Source organism: Hydractinia symbiolongicarpus, chromosome 4 (genome assembly GCF_029227915.1).
Source record: "Hydractinia symbiolongicarpus strain clone_291-10 chromosome 4, HSymV2.1, whole genome shotgun sequence".
NCBI lineage: Eukaryota > Metazoa > Cnidaria > Hydrozoa > Anthoathecata > Hydractiniidae > Hydractinia > Hydractinia symbiolongicarpus.
This window is the reverse complement of record NC_079878.1, coordinates 24952066-24968165: the sequence shown is the minus strand read 5'-3', so window position 1 is coordinate 24968165 and position 16100 is coordinate 24952066. Positions and strand designations below refer to the sequence as shown.

The following is a 16100-nucleotide window of genomic DNA, read 5'->3' as shown; positions in this document are numbered from 1 at the left end:
ATAAAAACAAAATAAGAACAACAGCAAGACTGAAAATTTATCCATTTTCTCTTTTTCTCTGAAAAAACAGCTAGGGAAATATCTTTAAAGGTGACAATATTTTTTTTTTTTTTTGAAATAATCAGTTAGGAAAGTTTATTTTCAGACTACATATTCTTATTTTTTTCTTTTATGACACATTGTCACGATTTTATAGCTATAAATCTTTCACCAAAAATATTCAGCCTCAACAATTCCTCTAAATTAAAATTCATAAATAATTAGCTTTAGTCTACGTGCTTGCAAAATTGTACAGAGGGAAATAACGTTAATAACATCAAAGATGGCGCATTATAAGGCGATCTTCATTATGTTACACTGCACGAGCTTTAACTTTCGATTATAAACTTTAAAATAAAGTAATGTTCATTGGATAATAAAACAATTTGTTGCACTTTTAGGATTCTTATTGGCTTAAAAGTCAATTTAGCCTCGTTCTCAGAAAAAAATCTGTCAAAACGAGGATTTAAGCTTTAGCCCGGATAAGTTTTAGGCGTCCAGGCTCTGGGCTGTCTCTATCTCTCTATCTCTCTCTCTCTATCTTCCCAGGCGATATTGAAGATTCCGCCTTCGCCGGCGGAAATCAATAAGCTTATAACAACAGCATAACAATGATATCCCTAGTTCTGCGTAAAATTGTCAGCCCTAAAGACTTGTTCCATGTGACAGCATTTCCCGCTATAAAGCAAAAAGCCCGCGAGCATTTTTCTTAACGCGTTCAAGTTTTTTTTAAGTGCGCATGCGCTAACAAAAAGTACTTGGTTTTCGTGTTGTACCAGAAAGTGCAGTCGAATGGAAGACGCCTTAAGTCACGAAATTTTGAGAAGGTAAGGAAAATTAGGAACGAAGGAAAATCTAAGCCAGATTAAAATGATAGTCCTAAACTCTTGCAATGACACCCGTTGTTGATGTCATCAGATGCTTGATTACAGCAGTTTTTTAGAATTTTATAAATGGAAATTTTTTTTGAATGTCCAACTTTATGTCAGCAAAATGTTTTCTTTGTCCTTAAGGGGAAAACTTTTAAGTGAAAAATAATAGAAATGACGAATGTTCAACCTCGTTCCCATGGTCTTGTGGCCCCTGAGCCGTTATTTCGCAGTGGCCAACATCAGTTTATATGGCTACTAGCTATTAATTAAGATGTTCACGTAATTTGGACGGTGTACTCTAGCTAGCTAACTACCAGCAGCTCTGCAGGGAAAGACAAACACCTTACATGTATCAATTTAATTATCAAGATAAATTTGCTTTATATCATGCAGAAATAAAAATGGTATCTTTTTCTAACATATTTCTTAAACGAGCCTCTTTAAAGTTCATGCAAAACTTTGGCTGGTCTTTTTATCCATTCTAAAAAATATCGACCGCCATATTTGCCCTGCAAAAACTGTTTCATAAATTATATTTTGGATACAATTATCATAAATTATAAGCGATCATGTGACCAGCCTGTTCCAGGGCCTTTTCGCCGCTATCAGCTTTATAAACAAGGCAAAATGCCCTGGGAACGAGGATGACAAATGTTTGGACCATAAAGGTCTTCTTTGCGACAAAAATTTTGACTAGTAAGGTTGTTTTTTTTCACATGATCTATTTACAATTGCGAACCGAACACTAAACAATAAATAAATAATTTTATATTTACAATGTGTGTGTTTTTTATGAATGTGTTTACATTTTCTTTATTATAACATTTACGAGCACGCACTGCCAACTTGGTGAAGCCCGCAATTTATATTTACACGTTAACAAAAAATTGCTGGAATCAAATCACAGTCAATCAAAATTTTAATGTACAATATATTATAACATACTTTCCCTGAACATTACGTCCGCGTTAGACGCGCAGACATTATGAATAAATAAGTTCATATGTTGTTTGTTCACCATAATCGCATCCAACTCCCCCATATATAGTTAGAGGTTGATCAATATTGTTAATAAATTTACCTTTAATATGCACGCACGTTTCAAATTTAACAAGTTTGAGATAAAACCGACTTGCATTTCCAATTAACTGAAACTCTGGGGCATCTTGACAATTGCCTAAAATTAATTCGACTCCATTTTCCCCTGCATCCTTTTCTGAGCGAACACAAAGATTACCATTCCTCCATCTTGTGCCATTTTCAAGTTCAAACAATGAATTATCAGTAACATTGCAGCTTCCAATAACAAGTCGGCCATTTTTGTTTCTCAAACATTGTCAATTTCCCGCCAAAAGTCGCAACTGAAATTTACAAGATACTTAAGTATCATAAAACGAGTAATCGTGTGCTCTGCTTAATCCGTTTAAACATCTACTTTCAGCTTGGAAGTAACAGGTGTGGTCATTGTTAACGTGATAAATATTCACAGATTTACAGGCGTCTATGTACAGACAATGGGAAAAACAGTTTTCAACTTTGTAAACAGTGATACTTCCAATCGCTGTTCTGTTCAACATACGGTTATCCCCAACTTTAAATATTATTATCTCGTCTCTACAACCAACAACAATCACAATAACACCGATCCATGCAAAATATGTGTAAAAAACGGCGGTCATCTTCGTTTGATCGGCTCCTTAATTTAATATTTTTTAAAACAAATCTGTTACTTTTCTCTTTTCCTCGTGACAACCTAGAATGTTTGTAGCGTCGAATATCTCACTGCCAGAGTACATGAAATGAATACATACGAAAGGAATTACAAGTTACCAACAATTTTAAATTTTTATCAACTGAATGACTATTCATAAACCCACAAGAACGTACCTACTGAAGTTGCTGGGCAACTATTAATTAACAATACAGTTATGGTTACGAAAAGATGACCATGCCAAAAGTAACTCCTTCTCCAATACTAGAAAAGGCAACCTCGTTCCCAGGGCATTTTGTCTTTTTAATGAATTTTATAGCGACAAACATTGTTGGCCGCTCCGTAATAACGGCTAAGGGGCCACAAAACACTTGGGACGAGGTTGTAGAGAAACATTGACTACTTTATTACCAACGCATTTTTTAAATATAAACCAGTAATTGGATTCGGCCTAAAATGTTCTTTTATCATCCTAGGTATTCTTATCATCCTTAGTCCTTGTTTTTTATCCTCGGTCTTTATTTATCATCCTCGGTACTTTTTTTTATTATCTTCGGTACTTATTTAGTATCCTCGGTCCTTATTTATCATCCTCGGTCCTTACTTTTCATCCTCGGTACAAAAATATCATTATCGGTACTAAGCGTAAAGATATGAGGTTTTATTTAAGGTTTCAAAAAAACACACACCTGACACGGTCTTTCTTAAAATCGAACGATCAGGAAACTCTTACATTACACGGATGTTTCCAAAATTGTTTAAAGTTTATAGCTATTTTGTGTTGCTTAAAAATAGTAAAGTATCAAAGTATCTAGACGGCGTAAATATTTTAGTAAAATCCTCCACAAATTTCCTTACATAGTTACCGCCCGACTGATTCTCACCTCGGAAGAAAATTATTCATTCAAATTATTCAAAATCTTAGCCAGTTATGTATGTCTAGTTGCGCGGTTGCGTAGTTGCTATGCTTAAGGAGTTAAAATAGGAATTGAAGAGGTTAACGAGTAAATAATACTAAATAAAATATAAACCTGATAGTGTGTCGCTATTTATTTTGACATTTAGCTATGCTTAAAGAGTTGGTAATGGAGAAATGTTCAAATTAGGCTAAAAAGGCATGACTTTCTTTGAACTTCTGTAATCAAGATAATAGCAACAAACAAACAACAAATTTGGCCAAACTCAAACAAAGACATTCAAAGAACTTCCTAGGTGTGAGGAGATATCCGGAAAGTGACTCTCTGCAGGAACAGGTATTAATTAATAGGAAGTTAGTAGAGAAAAGTCGACTAAGTTAATTAAAAAATATTCCTTAGCACCTGTAAAATTTATTTTTACGGGTATACGTTAAATTGTTAATTTTCGTGCGAGCTTGCTCTGTCTTGCTGTTGATGAGACCGCTTCTGCCTCAAAAACAAAAAAAAACCCGCTTGAATGAGTCATCAAATGCTAAGAATGTGTGTTTCGTACAAGCGTTATTATATCCACAGATAAGTAGGAACATCAAATCAAAAAACTTAAATGTATAGCAAGAATAAACAGAAGGTTGCCTAAAATGTAAACTACTGGTAATTTTCGCATTCGGACAAGTTATAAAATCAGCACAAGACCTTCACACATTGGAAGGGTAAAAATGAAAAAAAATATTTAAAAATTGCACCTGTAAAGGAGTTTATTTTAAATTACAAAATTATGCTGCTAATAATTAAATGAGACAAAAAGGCGAAAATAAAAATAGAATATAAAAATATATAAAAAACTACAAACCCTTTTCCGTAAAAAATACTTATTAGCGAATTAGAGTATTCGTGAAGTTTGAAGAAGATTTAGAAAAATTTGTTTACATAGATTAAAGAACAGAAAAGAGAATCGCGAAAACTTAAATTTGCGAAACTCTAATTCTTGCGCATTTTTACTACACTAAAAATTGTCTTTCTAGTAAGTATCCAAAAAGCATTTACAAAAACGTGAACGTTATTTTTAGTCGTCGTCCTCTGCTCTTCGTCGTGCTCGTCGGGCCCGTCGTCGGGCTGAAACATCTTCATCGTCGTCTTCTTCCACTGTCTCGCGTGTCCGACGAGAACTTCTTGATGTTGTTTCTTCAGCGTCACCATCATCGTTATCCCGTGTGCGTCGTGATCTTCTAGACGTCACTTCTTCACTGTCATCATCGGCGTCACGAGTTCGACGAGATCTTCTAGATGTGGTTTCTTCCTCCTCCTCGTCACGTGGTCGTCGTGATCTCCTACTTGATGTATCATCGTCATCTGGATCACGTGATCTTCTACTTCTTCTGCTCGTCTCTTCTCCGTCATTGTCGTCATTATCTTCATCTCGTCGTCTTGATCTGCGTGTCGAAGTTACCTCTTCTTCAGGATCAGCACGTGCTCTTCGCGTTCTTCGGGACGGTTCCTGTTCTGGCTCCGGTTCTGAAGGTGGCGGCGTAGGTTCTCGCGGTGGCGGTGTTGGCTCTCGCGGTGGTTCAGGTTCGGGTGTAGGCTCTCGCGGCGGTTCAGGCTCGGGTGTTGGCTCTCGTGGTGGCTCAGACTCGGGCGTTGGCTCTCGCTGTGGCTCGGGTTCTTCAGCTTTGGTTTCTTTTTTAGAGTCTTCCAAAGCTTTTTTAGCCTCTTCTTTTTTTGTTTGCACATTTACTTGTTTGGTGTTGTTCAAATTCTTTTTCCAGGCTGGATTTAAAATTTTATCAACTTTTTTCTGTTTTTTTGCTTCCACTTTTACTATGTTACGTGTACTGTTCAGTTTATTCGCCCACGCCGGTGTACTCGATTTCTCTGCCTTTGGTTTTTTATTCTCGATATCAATTCGACCACGTGGTTTGACTTTGCTCGCCCATTCAGGCGCAGCATTGTTGTTGGTATCAGCTTTGCCTTTTCGCTTCTCGTCAATTTTGCCCACGTCTATATGTCGTTGTTTCGAAGCCCATTCTGGTTTTGTGTCGTTTGTTGTTGCTTTTTCTTGCTTCGGTTTAACATTAACCTTGTTCTTTAGAACAGCTTTGAAGTCGGACACCTTTTCGTCCTGACTGACTTTAACCCCTTCAAATTCTCCAAATTTTGTTTTATTTGTTCGACTGTTGGTTCTCCTAGAGTTTGGATCTCGTTCACGAGCATCTGCAATGTCTTGGCTTCCCATTGCTATCAAATCTTCAGCGCGGATTTTACGGACTTCAGTCATTTTTAGGATCTTGAAAAGAATAGTGAATTAGTTAACTTTAAATTTGATTTATTCAGCCTCGTCCCCAGGGCATCTTGTATCTTTCACACTGGGACGGCGATATGAACAATACATACGAACATCATGTTCGTTCCGCCGTCCCGCTGTCAAACAAAAACAAGATGCCCTGGGGACGAGGTTGTGCTTTGAAAATAGGAGATCATTTTTGTTACTTTCATAAAGGGTTATAATATCCTTTTTTCTCATGGCCTAAGAAAATACGTTACGCGAAGATTAATTTTCGCGAATCAGTCATGTAGAGATATTTCGCGATGAGTTTTTATTGCAAACAAACCGTTTTAAAGGCTATTTCTAAAGTATTATTTTCACGAATCTAGTACTTTCTTTCCCAATTTTTATTTATGTCAGGCCTATTCATTGAGATAAGGTAGCCTTTAATTGAACTTACTCGTATCACAGAGGCGGATCATTATTTTTATCAACTAGAAAAAAAGTAAATTTACCAAGGAAAACAATTTTTTCTAAAACGCGAATATTAATTTTTGCGATTTGATTGTTTTTTCAAAATCTAAACCAAAATTTTGTGTTATTAACAAATTTTAACGTGGTTTTAACATACTCGCTTCGCCTTATCCTTTTTTAATAAAAGCAATGTTTAAAGTTTACAAATTTTCTCATTTCTTAAAAAAAAAAAAACAAGAAGAAAACACAAAGAGCATGGAAATACACCATTCATGAAAGAAATAAATTGTAGCAATTTTGCGACATTTTATTACAAACATTCGTAGCATAAAATTAACAAAAAATGCTGAAAATATCAGAGCAAAATGAGAATAGTTTTAGGCTGAAAATAGGGAAGAAAAAAAATGACCAACTGAGGTCGAAGCCAGATTTCTTAGTTCTTATAAAAAAAAATGCGAAGTTGGTGTTATTTATTTTTAAAATTAGTGTTTCTCTGACACGAAAACACAGAAAATAATGTCCTTAAAAGAAAAAAAATTAAAAATTTTTATTGACTTCAACCTCGTCTCCAGGGCCACTTCCATTTGGACGACGTTTTGGTTAAAAAACACTAACAGGCCCTGAAGACAAGCTTGCATTGAACATTTCAAATAAATTTCAACTTAAAGCAGATTGCCAAAAAAGAATTTTTCACAAACCTGTCAACAGTTTTCAAAATGATTTTCTTTTCTTTTTGTGAATGAAAAAACAATCAAATGATTTCTCACACGTAAAACATATGCGACTTGTCTCCTACACATTCTCGCTTATAATTACAACTGTTATTTTTTTCATTGTCAATATAAGGAAAATATTATCCCTTCAATAGCTGTGGTAATTATCTTCTCCTAAAGGAATTACCAACGGGACGATCAAGAAAATTAAGCTAATTAGAATAAACATATTTCAGTAACAAGATATTTTTGTCAACTGGAATAATCTGCACGAAATTGCTAAAGTTCATGTTTTGAATGACCTGCGTAATGAGTGAACGAGTGATGATGCACCACACAGAAGTATAGCTTGAAGGTTTTAGAACAAATTTTTTAAATTCGCATAACTTGGGAAACTAGGCTTTAGGTGTTTTTAATTTTGAAAGACTAAAAAAAGGACAATAGCGTATAAAATAATATTTTCGTCCCCTTTTTGCGAAGTTAACTCGCTCTAAGATATTTCATCAAAAACTCAATTGAAAAAAAGACATCTTTAAAACTGTAAAAGCGAAGTTTTAAATAAGTAGATAAAAGAAAAACTAAAAACAAACAAATAAAAACGAATAAATAAATAAAAACTGATATAAAGCAAGGTAATGCAATTTATATCAGAAAAAAATCAACCACACTTTCCATACGCACAACATGGCACGAATTACAAAACAAACAAACATTACTCGACAATTAATTACTTACTCGCCTAAAAAAACATGTTTACCTTAGCTCAAACTCTTCCAAGTAAACAGACGTAAAAATGATGTGAAGGAACTGTACGAAAGACTAAGTTTAGGTCACGAATACTTTCTCAGGAGATGACAGCTTTTCCACTTCAGTTTTTGCAAACAGCTAATGTTTCACTACAACCATCCCTTTCCATTGAACGATTAAAATAAAAACAAGATGGATTTAATTAAGAATATTTCGACTTTTGTTCTTGACATAATCGATAAATTGTGGACAAAAAGACGGGCCGTTTTGTTGTTTGAGTCTGCAACCTGGACATGGTTTCTGTACGCTCAAGCAGGAAAAACTACAGAAGAAATTATAATCAACATGGAAAGGTTGACATGATTGCCAACCTCGTCCCCAGGAACTTTTTCCTCTTTTAACCAATCCCCGACGGAGAAAAAAAGGAAGAGGCCCTGGGCAAGAGATTAATCACTTAGCGTTCTAGCGCACGATTTTAAGACTAAAAATATGTAAGCTCTAAAACAGACAAAAACACAAAGCTGGCGCCCATGCCTGTTCGTCTCAACCTCCTCTCCAGCTGTCCTGTCAAAAAATCAAAGCCGTAGAAGAGCCCTGAGGACGAGATTATCTTTTTTTATTTTTTGTCCAATCTGATTTAGTATTGTAAAAAATATTGTAAAGCTCAACCCCGCTTCCAGGGCTCTTCGTCTCTTTTATTATACTTGGTACCCATCTGAAAGAGATAAAGCCCTGGAACGAGGTTGGTAAAACATAGTAATAAAAATTTACTAGCAAATTGTTGAAAAAATATATCCTGACAATAATTAAGTGAATTAACATTTGCTTTTGGGTTTTTTGAATTTCTTGATGAAGCACTGGTCGCTTAAAAAACTAAAATAATTGTGGTGGAAAAAAAATTATTACTGTGTTTCCACGAAACGTGCTGGGGTGGGATGGTTTGAAAAAAATTTTAGTGCTATAAAAAACTAAAATGGGGGCTAATTTAGAAAAAAGTAAAGTTTTGTCAAACGGAATTTGTGACAGCTGTTAACTTTTGGTTTTAGTGCTGAAATTAACGCAAAAATTATTCAACTTTGAGTCCTGGACCTATCCTTGTTGCATGGTAAAAAATATTGTATATTTAATGAGCGCCTCTCTCGAGTACTCGCCCTACCTCAAAGTCCCCTCTTTAGTTAAATAAATACGATATTAACCTCGGCGAAAAAAATTGACGTCCGAGATTGCCAAAAAGAGCACTGGGGACCAGTTTGTTATTACATATCATTTTTATTTTAATTTTATTTTTACATTATTTTTTTAACGCCTTTTTCGACATTATGTTTTGATGGAAAATATAAAATATACCACGTCAACAAGTGCATTATTTGTTTTAACCCAATGTGTTTAAGGTGTTAAAATAAAAACAATTACTTTCACAAAAGACCAAACTCGTTTCCAGACTTTATTCTTTTACTTTTTAACATTAATAAAAAGGAAAAAAGAAACCGTGGAAACAAGATGGTTACCAGGATCTTGGTAAATTTTTTGTATCGAGACAGAAACTCGGCCAAATATAAAAACTAACAAGCCCTCGGTGAAGAGAATGCTAGGAATTCTAAAAAATAAACTTCTCCAGAACTGCAAAAATACCCAAAAAGACTACAAATATAATTCGTTGAAGATATCTAGCTATCCTTGTCCCCAGGGCTTTTTTCTCTCGACGGTGTTTGACAGGTCCGTTTCATATACAAAGAGACAAAGATGCTTGCAAACGAGGTTGAAATCTAGCATAAAACAGCTTGCGATTAACAGACAGAGAAACATGTATTTAAAAAAATGTTAAATCGTAGATATTCAACTTAAATAGAAACCAGGCTACAGAAGCAGCATATAAAATCCATATTTGGCCTGAAACATCAAGATTATATAAATCTCCATCCAATTGATAACAATGCAGATATGAAAATCGTTTTGTATTCGAGATAAAAGGGAACCAAGGACAGTTTACTTAGATAGTAAACGCGTTTGACAAAACAACCTTGGAAAATAAAAGCGTTTACACAAACACAACACAAAACAGAATGACACACATGCTACATACATAATCACAATTTTATATTCGGAGTAAAAAACTTGTTTCACACTTTACGGTGTAAACGAATTTGTATTGGTTGCACATTGGTTCCTTACCTATGCTATTGATCTTAATTAGCGTCGAGGCGGTTCATAATTATCGCCTTTTTAAATGGGCGCTTATTAGTGGCGGACATTTAAAGCGTGCGCACCGTTTATTACGAGGTTAGCGCTTCAAGGAGAAATTATTAGTGAGGCAAAAATATTTGAAAGGCAGAATATCAGAGGGATAGGATTATTTTTCAAAGCATTGAAATTGGATTAATATTATTTTTAACGAAAAAAAATTCAGTTTTAAAAAAGAGTTCTGTGTAGAAAGCATTACACAGACATAAATTTAGAACAAATCTGTTTCGTGGAATGAAAAATGCAACTTTCACAACTTTAAATTGAAATTTCATAACTTTAAATTGCATTCAAAATTTCTGTAAAATGCTACCAGGACTGCTATGCTGCGGAAACATTGCAGTACGCTGCTTGTTGTCTGTTTGTATTTCTAACAATGAGCGCAGTACCAAAAGGAGACAAAAAGTCTTGGGGACGAGGTTGTATATCCTTAATAGAAATTACAGGAAGATAAAACAATCTCATGTTGCATAACACAAAAAATGTGAAGCTATATCGAAACATGGCTGTCGACAGTCTAGCCACGTCTCAAAGTTTCCTTATCATGGCATGTTAAAAAAGGCTTTATATAGATGGAGCGAAATGAAAACCGCTTGACAAATTAATGGGGTTAATTATCAGGACGTTCTGAAGGTGTTCAGATTATATGGGGTAATCTCAGCCAACATATTCTTACAAATAAAAAGTGTTTTTTTTTATTCTAGACTTCGGAACTTTCTATTTACATTTGCAAATTAAAGCAACCTTCTATAAGATAAATAAAAAAATTCTTTTGTTCGGTAGCCATCAGTTCTGTGAGACATTTGCATATTAATTAGTACGAGAACACAAAATACATCATGTATAAATTTTTTGAAAACATTTCAGGGGGTTGTTGTTTTCATTTGGAAATTTTTCTTTTGAATTTTAAATTTTTCTTCGTCTTACAATAACGATTTTACTTTCACAAAGAGATGAAATTGCTAAAATCGGCATACCATAAATACTCGAATAACAAATAAATTATCACCAGGGACTTTGTTAATTTGTTAAAAATAATTTTCAGGGTGGAGCACGTTCTTGGGATGGGGGAGGGAAGGTGGGGGTGGGGGTAATCGAGTTTTTTCGTAAACGTACAAGCCATTGTCGTAAACGTACAAAACCACTGAAAAAGGTTTCATTCCTTGATAAATAATGCATCTTTCGTTTTTTATATTTACACTTGACGAGACACAATGACTTCATTAGTCAATACAAATATTCTCGAGTTACACATCTCTTAAATTTCTTCTCCGACAACACTATACGAGGTGATTTTAAATAATTTTTAAAAATATTGATCATGCCTTTTAATATCAGCATATCAGCTATCTGTAGCATTTTTCACAATAACATTATTTTTCTGCAAGTCTCTGTACAACGTAATATACTTTGCGGCTCGTTCAGTCACTGGTAGTAAGTGTTCATGACAAAACGTCTCTTTCGAAATAGACTGTTGCAGTACACTGGAGAGAAAGCTGATGACGTAATCATAGCAATTATATGCTGACTCATCGTACCTGTAATATAAAAAAATTGTTCCCTACTCTATGAAAACCACGAGCCTGCGGATCACAATTTACGGCCAATATAAAGAAACAAGACAGCTAATTTCGAAATTCGCCGCCATACCTGATTACATAGGCTGTTTCTGAGTTAGAGTCGCGCATTCTTTACTTCTTAAATGTTCACAGTGACCTTAGCATCTCATATCTAATGTTATTTTTTAAAATCCACACTTTTGAAATAGAATAATTGTTGCTGGCGTCAGCACGCCATTTTCCCTAAGTTCAACGGGGTCCCATCTTGGATTATGTCGTCGTACGGGCCACTTGGATATTTTAAACCTCTTTCTCTGGTCACAGTATTACCGATTTGGCCCTTTTGACCATGTTTGACCATGGCGAAAAACTGCCTGTGTTTTATTACTATGGCCACGAATTAATTATTTTTTCTGTGCCTAAATTCAATAGAAAAAACACACATTAGAAGGATTCACCAAGGTGGGGAATATGCTTAGTATATGTTTAAAAAATTCCCTATCTGACAAGGAACAGAGTTTACAACCATTTTTTTAAAAGCGCCCCCCAAAAAATCTTTTTTTCATTGCTATGTGATCATTTATAAGACCTTTTTAATATTGGTTTTGGACTTTATAGCATTGGGCGTGATCGGAAGACGAAAGTTAATTCTATACTGTTTACTTGACACGATTCTTTTAAATCGATTTACTTTTTAAAACATTTTTTCTAAAAAAAACGAATATATAAGCAAGAAGTTGGAGGAGAATTGTAAGGCTGGAACTAAGAAAAACTTAGCAACAAATACAACCCTTTTTGTGATCGAACGAATCCATTTTTAAGCAACAACTCAGGCTGAAATAAATACAAAAACACAAAAAAATCAGGTGTCTCCAAAATGTAACCATGGAGGTATAAAATAAGTTCTTTTATATCTCCATAATATAACATATAAAAATAATGGTACAAAAAGGTGATTAAATCTAAATTTTGATTTCGTTTGAAACACTTTGTTGGAATCCCCAAGAATTTTGTTAACAAGCAACAAGTAATCAACATTTGACCTTGTTAAGAAAGAGAGACTTACAGCTTAACTTATAAAAAGGAATCGAAAATTAACTCAAAACCAATTCTTTTATACTTGTTTTGATTTGTGCGCAAGATATTCGTCGTAAAAAATGAGAAATAATAGTTAGCAGCTTCGTGCCAGTCGCCATCTTGTGTCCCGAGTGTAAACAAATACCCATGCGGGAGAGCTGCTGACGTCAACTCCCGGATGATAATCTCGTTGACTTAGCCTTTATATATCGCAAGCGGTTGTTGTTTTTAACATTGTAACAGGCACTGAAGATGAGTAATAACTTGTTTTGTTACTCCCCACACGAAAAAGTCGTGGGCTTTTAGTTGTAGTAAAAAAGTCTGCACAAGTGTAAAAAACGTACAAAAATGCCCAAAAACAGTTTGACTCGGCAAACGTTTCACTGACGCCGGTATAAACCTTTTTTCTATGGCTACTATCGCCAGCATTCAACACAGACGCAAACTAAAACACCTACTGGTCAGTTGTAGAATGGGCCGAGCAACCTTATTCCACGAGTCCATTTCGTTTTTTTAATATATGAATTAAAAATGCGACACGAAAAACAAGTAAAAAGTAAAGCAATACAAGAAAGAAAGTCGAAATAGCAAGTATATTTTTCATCCGCGAAATCACAAGAACGCTTCATGCGCTGTAATGGACGTTGAAATTCACGAATTCAACACGCAGAGGTTTAGGCTGTACGGCAAGCAGGGAATAGCACGCATAGCAAAATAGTAGCCCGTGGATTCCTGCATCGTACCATAATAGAGAAGCCCTAGGCGCAACGCAAAAGAAGAGCGCGCATCTACACCCGGATTTGTTCAAGTCATATGCTCAAAAGGAAGGACAAGGTCTGAGATTAAGAATTGCTACAGGCTTTCTTCCAGCGTTGATCAAGCTAATGTTAATGAGTCCACAGCTTGTTGTTTCTTACCTCTTGGAAGGCCAAAAAAGAATGCTTTCTACCGCTACTTCTATCATTCTTATCGCAAAAAGATAAAGCACCAAAAGACATTTTAAAATTATTCACAAAAGTTCCAGCACAAAATTCATCTCGTTTTTTATGTTGAGTAAACTTGACGTCATACTTAACAACTGTTATCATTAGAAGACAAAGAGTTAGTTAAATTTTAATCATTTAGATTACTACGACAAGAAAACAAATCAGTTTGGCTTGTCCGCAAAATTAAAGCGAAAACGAGGTTTGCTGGTTTATTAAAGGGAAAAGTCAAACGTTAGCACTAAAACATTTTAACAATTTTGTGCTTGTTAAAACTAACAGTTGTCAATTTATATAACGGCTGATATTTCTGGTGCAGGCGAGGTCCCAAAGCCTCGTAAATTCATAACAAAGTCGAAATAAAATTACACTTGACAGCCAACAGTTTATTTTTTTGATAGCAAGATTTTTTTGGAACCAACTTCTCAAGTTCTACATGCATAGCTACATACCTTGCTTTGGACCAATTATGATCGTTCGTTGTTTTTGATAATTGATTGTCCCATTCCAGCATCAGCTCTTCATCATGTGCAGTTAACATGGGAACGCACAAGCTACAATCCCAGCCATCGGTTTCCATTACTACGCCTTGCTCAGAAAAACTGTAAATTTCACCTAAATGTAAATATAAAAATGTTTACCAAAGGAAAGTGACGGAGAAGATTTAGACTCTAGAATTTCACGAAGATTTTTTTTCTCTTTAAGAATTAAGAAATGCAACAAAAACAGCTTTGAAGAAAAAAGGAATGGGGTGGTTTAAATTACAAATAACTCAGCAGGAATACTACATGGCACAAAATAAAATGATTTGCAGGGATAACAATTTACTATTGGTCATTGTCCTGACAGCGCGTTGTTGCATGTGACCATTTAAAAGCCACGAGATTGGTTCATGAGTGAAGTTCATAATATTATCATTTGGGAAAACGCAGATGGGAAAAGACTCGTTTCCATTCGACTGCATTTTCCGCTTTTAGCGCAAAAGCCCACGTTTTCTTGTTAGCGCGTTTGAACTTTGCAAAAATTAGAAATTTTGTCTAAATCCGCAAGCGCTAACTCAAAACGTTCGTGAGATCAAAAAAAAAAAACAAATGGAAATGAGCCTTAATTCTCATACCACTTACACCGTTTAATGACAACTCTTAAACAGAAGAATATTCACGGTTACAAGCTTACCGGTTACCATTCCTACTGGAGCAAGCGGCACAAATGAAAACAAAACTTCAATAGCATATCTGTTAAATGTAGAAGATCTTACCATTTGAATTTGTCAATCCAATGTGAAGATCATCATCTGTGATGTAATTGCTGCAATAAAACAATAGGAAAAATTAAAATATTTCAAATACAAGAAAAATTATAATATAACAAAAAAATAAAAGCAATCATGTTCAATTAGAATGATGCATTACAGGATTTATTAAAATCTATCAAAAAAAATTTCACGTACCTTAAAAAGTTGCCATTGGTTGGTTTGACAACCACACTGTATTCCGTGATCGGTTTTGCACTATAGGTGTAACTGAACTTAAGTAAAGTCGAAATGTGGTAATGAAATGGACTTGGAACACAAAATGGTGGCATTATGAAGGTGCACGTTAGTAAGGTTTCAAAGCAAAATGGACATACATTTGGAAGATTGATGCAGAATATATTTTTGTCACATTTGCAATGCTGAAATGATCGGATTTGTTTTAATTCCATAACATTATTTCCTTTAATAAATCAAAACAAGTGTTTTTACAAAATTTTAAAAAACAAGAAGAGCTTTGTTCAATTCTATTTCACAGTTTTGTACAGTTTCTTGTGGACATGTTCACTGCAAACAACAGATTAAAAGTACCATTTTAATAAGAAGAGCTTAAAGAAGAGCAGTACAACTCGTTTGATAGATTAACTCATTTTAATATGAAGAATAATCTCGCCAACTCAAATCAAAACAAGGACAATAACATAGACTCCAGAATTCTTTATCACCTGATATTTTTTATTTTAGTATTATACTTTTTTCTTTTTGAAAAATGATTTATATTTATTTTTTTTCTTCTGATTTATCTAGAACATTAAATTATATTATGTGACTTTCAACTTCTGCAGTTTTTATTTTATGTCTCTGATATAAAAAAGTCCTTGAAACAAGGCATAAAGTGAAAAGCAAAAATGTCATCAAATTCGCGAATTTTAATTCCCAACAAATCTAAGGACTTCCCAACTTCGCGAAAATTAGTTCTCGTGAAAAACAGTTCTCTTGATAAATGCTTCTCGTAATAAATAGTTCTTGCGAAAAATAGCTCTCGCAAAAATTAAATTCTTAGGTAATAGAGCTTCTGCAGAGTTGTGTAATATAATTATACTTTTAAAATTTAGACTATTTAGTTGATCATTGGCTCAAGAAATGCTTATATTGCTTTAAGACTCATTCGTCTTTAGTCATCCTTATCATTCCTCTTTACTTTGTAATTGATCTTAACCTATTCTCGAACATTATAATAACCACTAATAAT

At 34.5% G+C, this 16100-nt stretch overlaps 2 protein-coding genes across 2 annotated transcripts; both read right to left on the bottom strand.

Moving 5' to 3' along the window:
- Positions 1–4057: 4057 nt before the first annotated feature.
- On the bottom strand, positions 4058–7976 carry LOC130642002 (uncharacterized). The gene is made up of 2 exons (XM_057449060.1): positions 7747–7976; positions 4058–5823 (listed from the first exon to the last, which is right to left on the bottom strand). The coding sequence occupies exon 2, from the start codon at positions 5812–5814 to the stop codon at positions 4603–4605; it is 1212 nt and encodes a 403-aa protein (XP_057305043.1). The 5' UTR covers positions 5815–5823; positions 7747–7976; the 3' UTR covers positions 4058–4602.
- Positions 7977–11137: 3161 nt separating this feature from the next.
- On the bottom strand, positions 11138–15603 carry LOC130641999 (MKRN2 opposite strand protein-like). Its single transcript, XM_057449055.1, has 4 exons — positions 15047–15603; positions 14855–14904; positions 14049–14211; positions 11138–11515 (listed from the first exon to the last, which is right to left on the bottom strand). The coding sequence occupies exons 1-4, from the start codon at positions 15298–15300 to the stop codon at positions 11320–11322; spliced, it is 663 nt and encodes a 220-aa protein (XP_057305038.1). The 5' UTR covers positions 15301–15603; the 3' UTR covers positions 11138–11319.
- Positions 15604–16100: the final 497 nt, after the last annotated feature.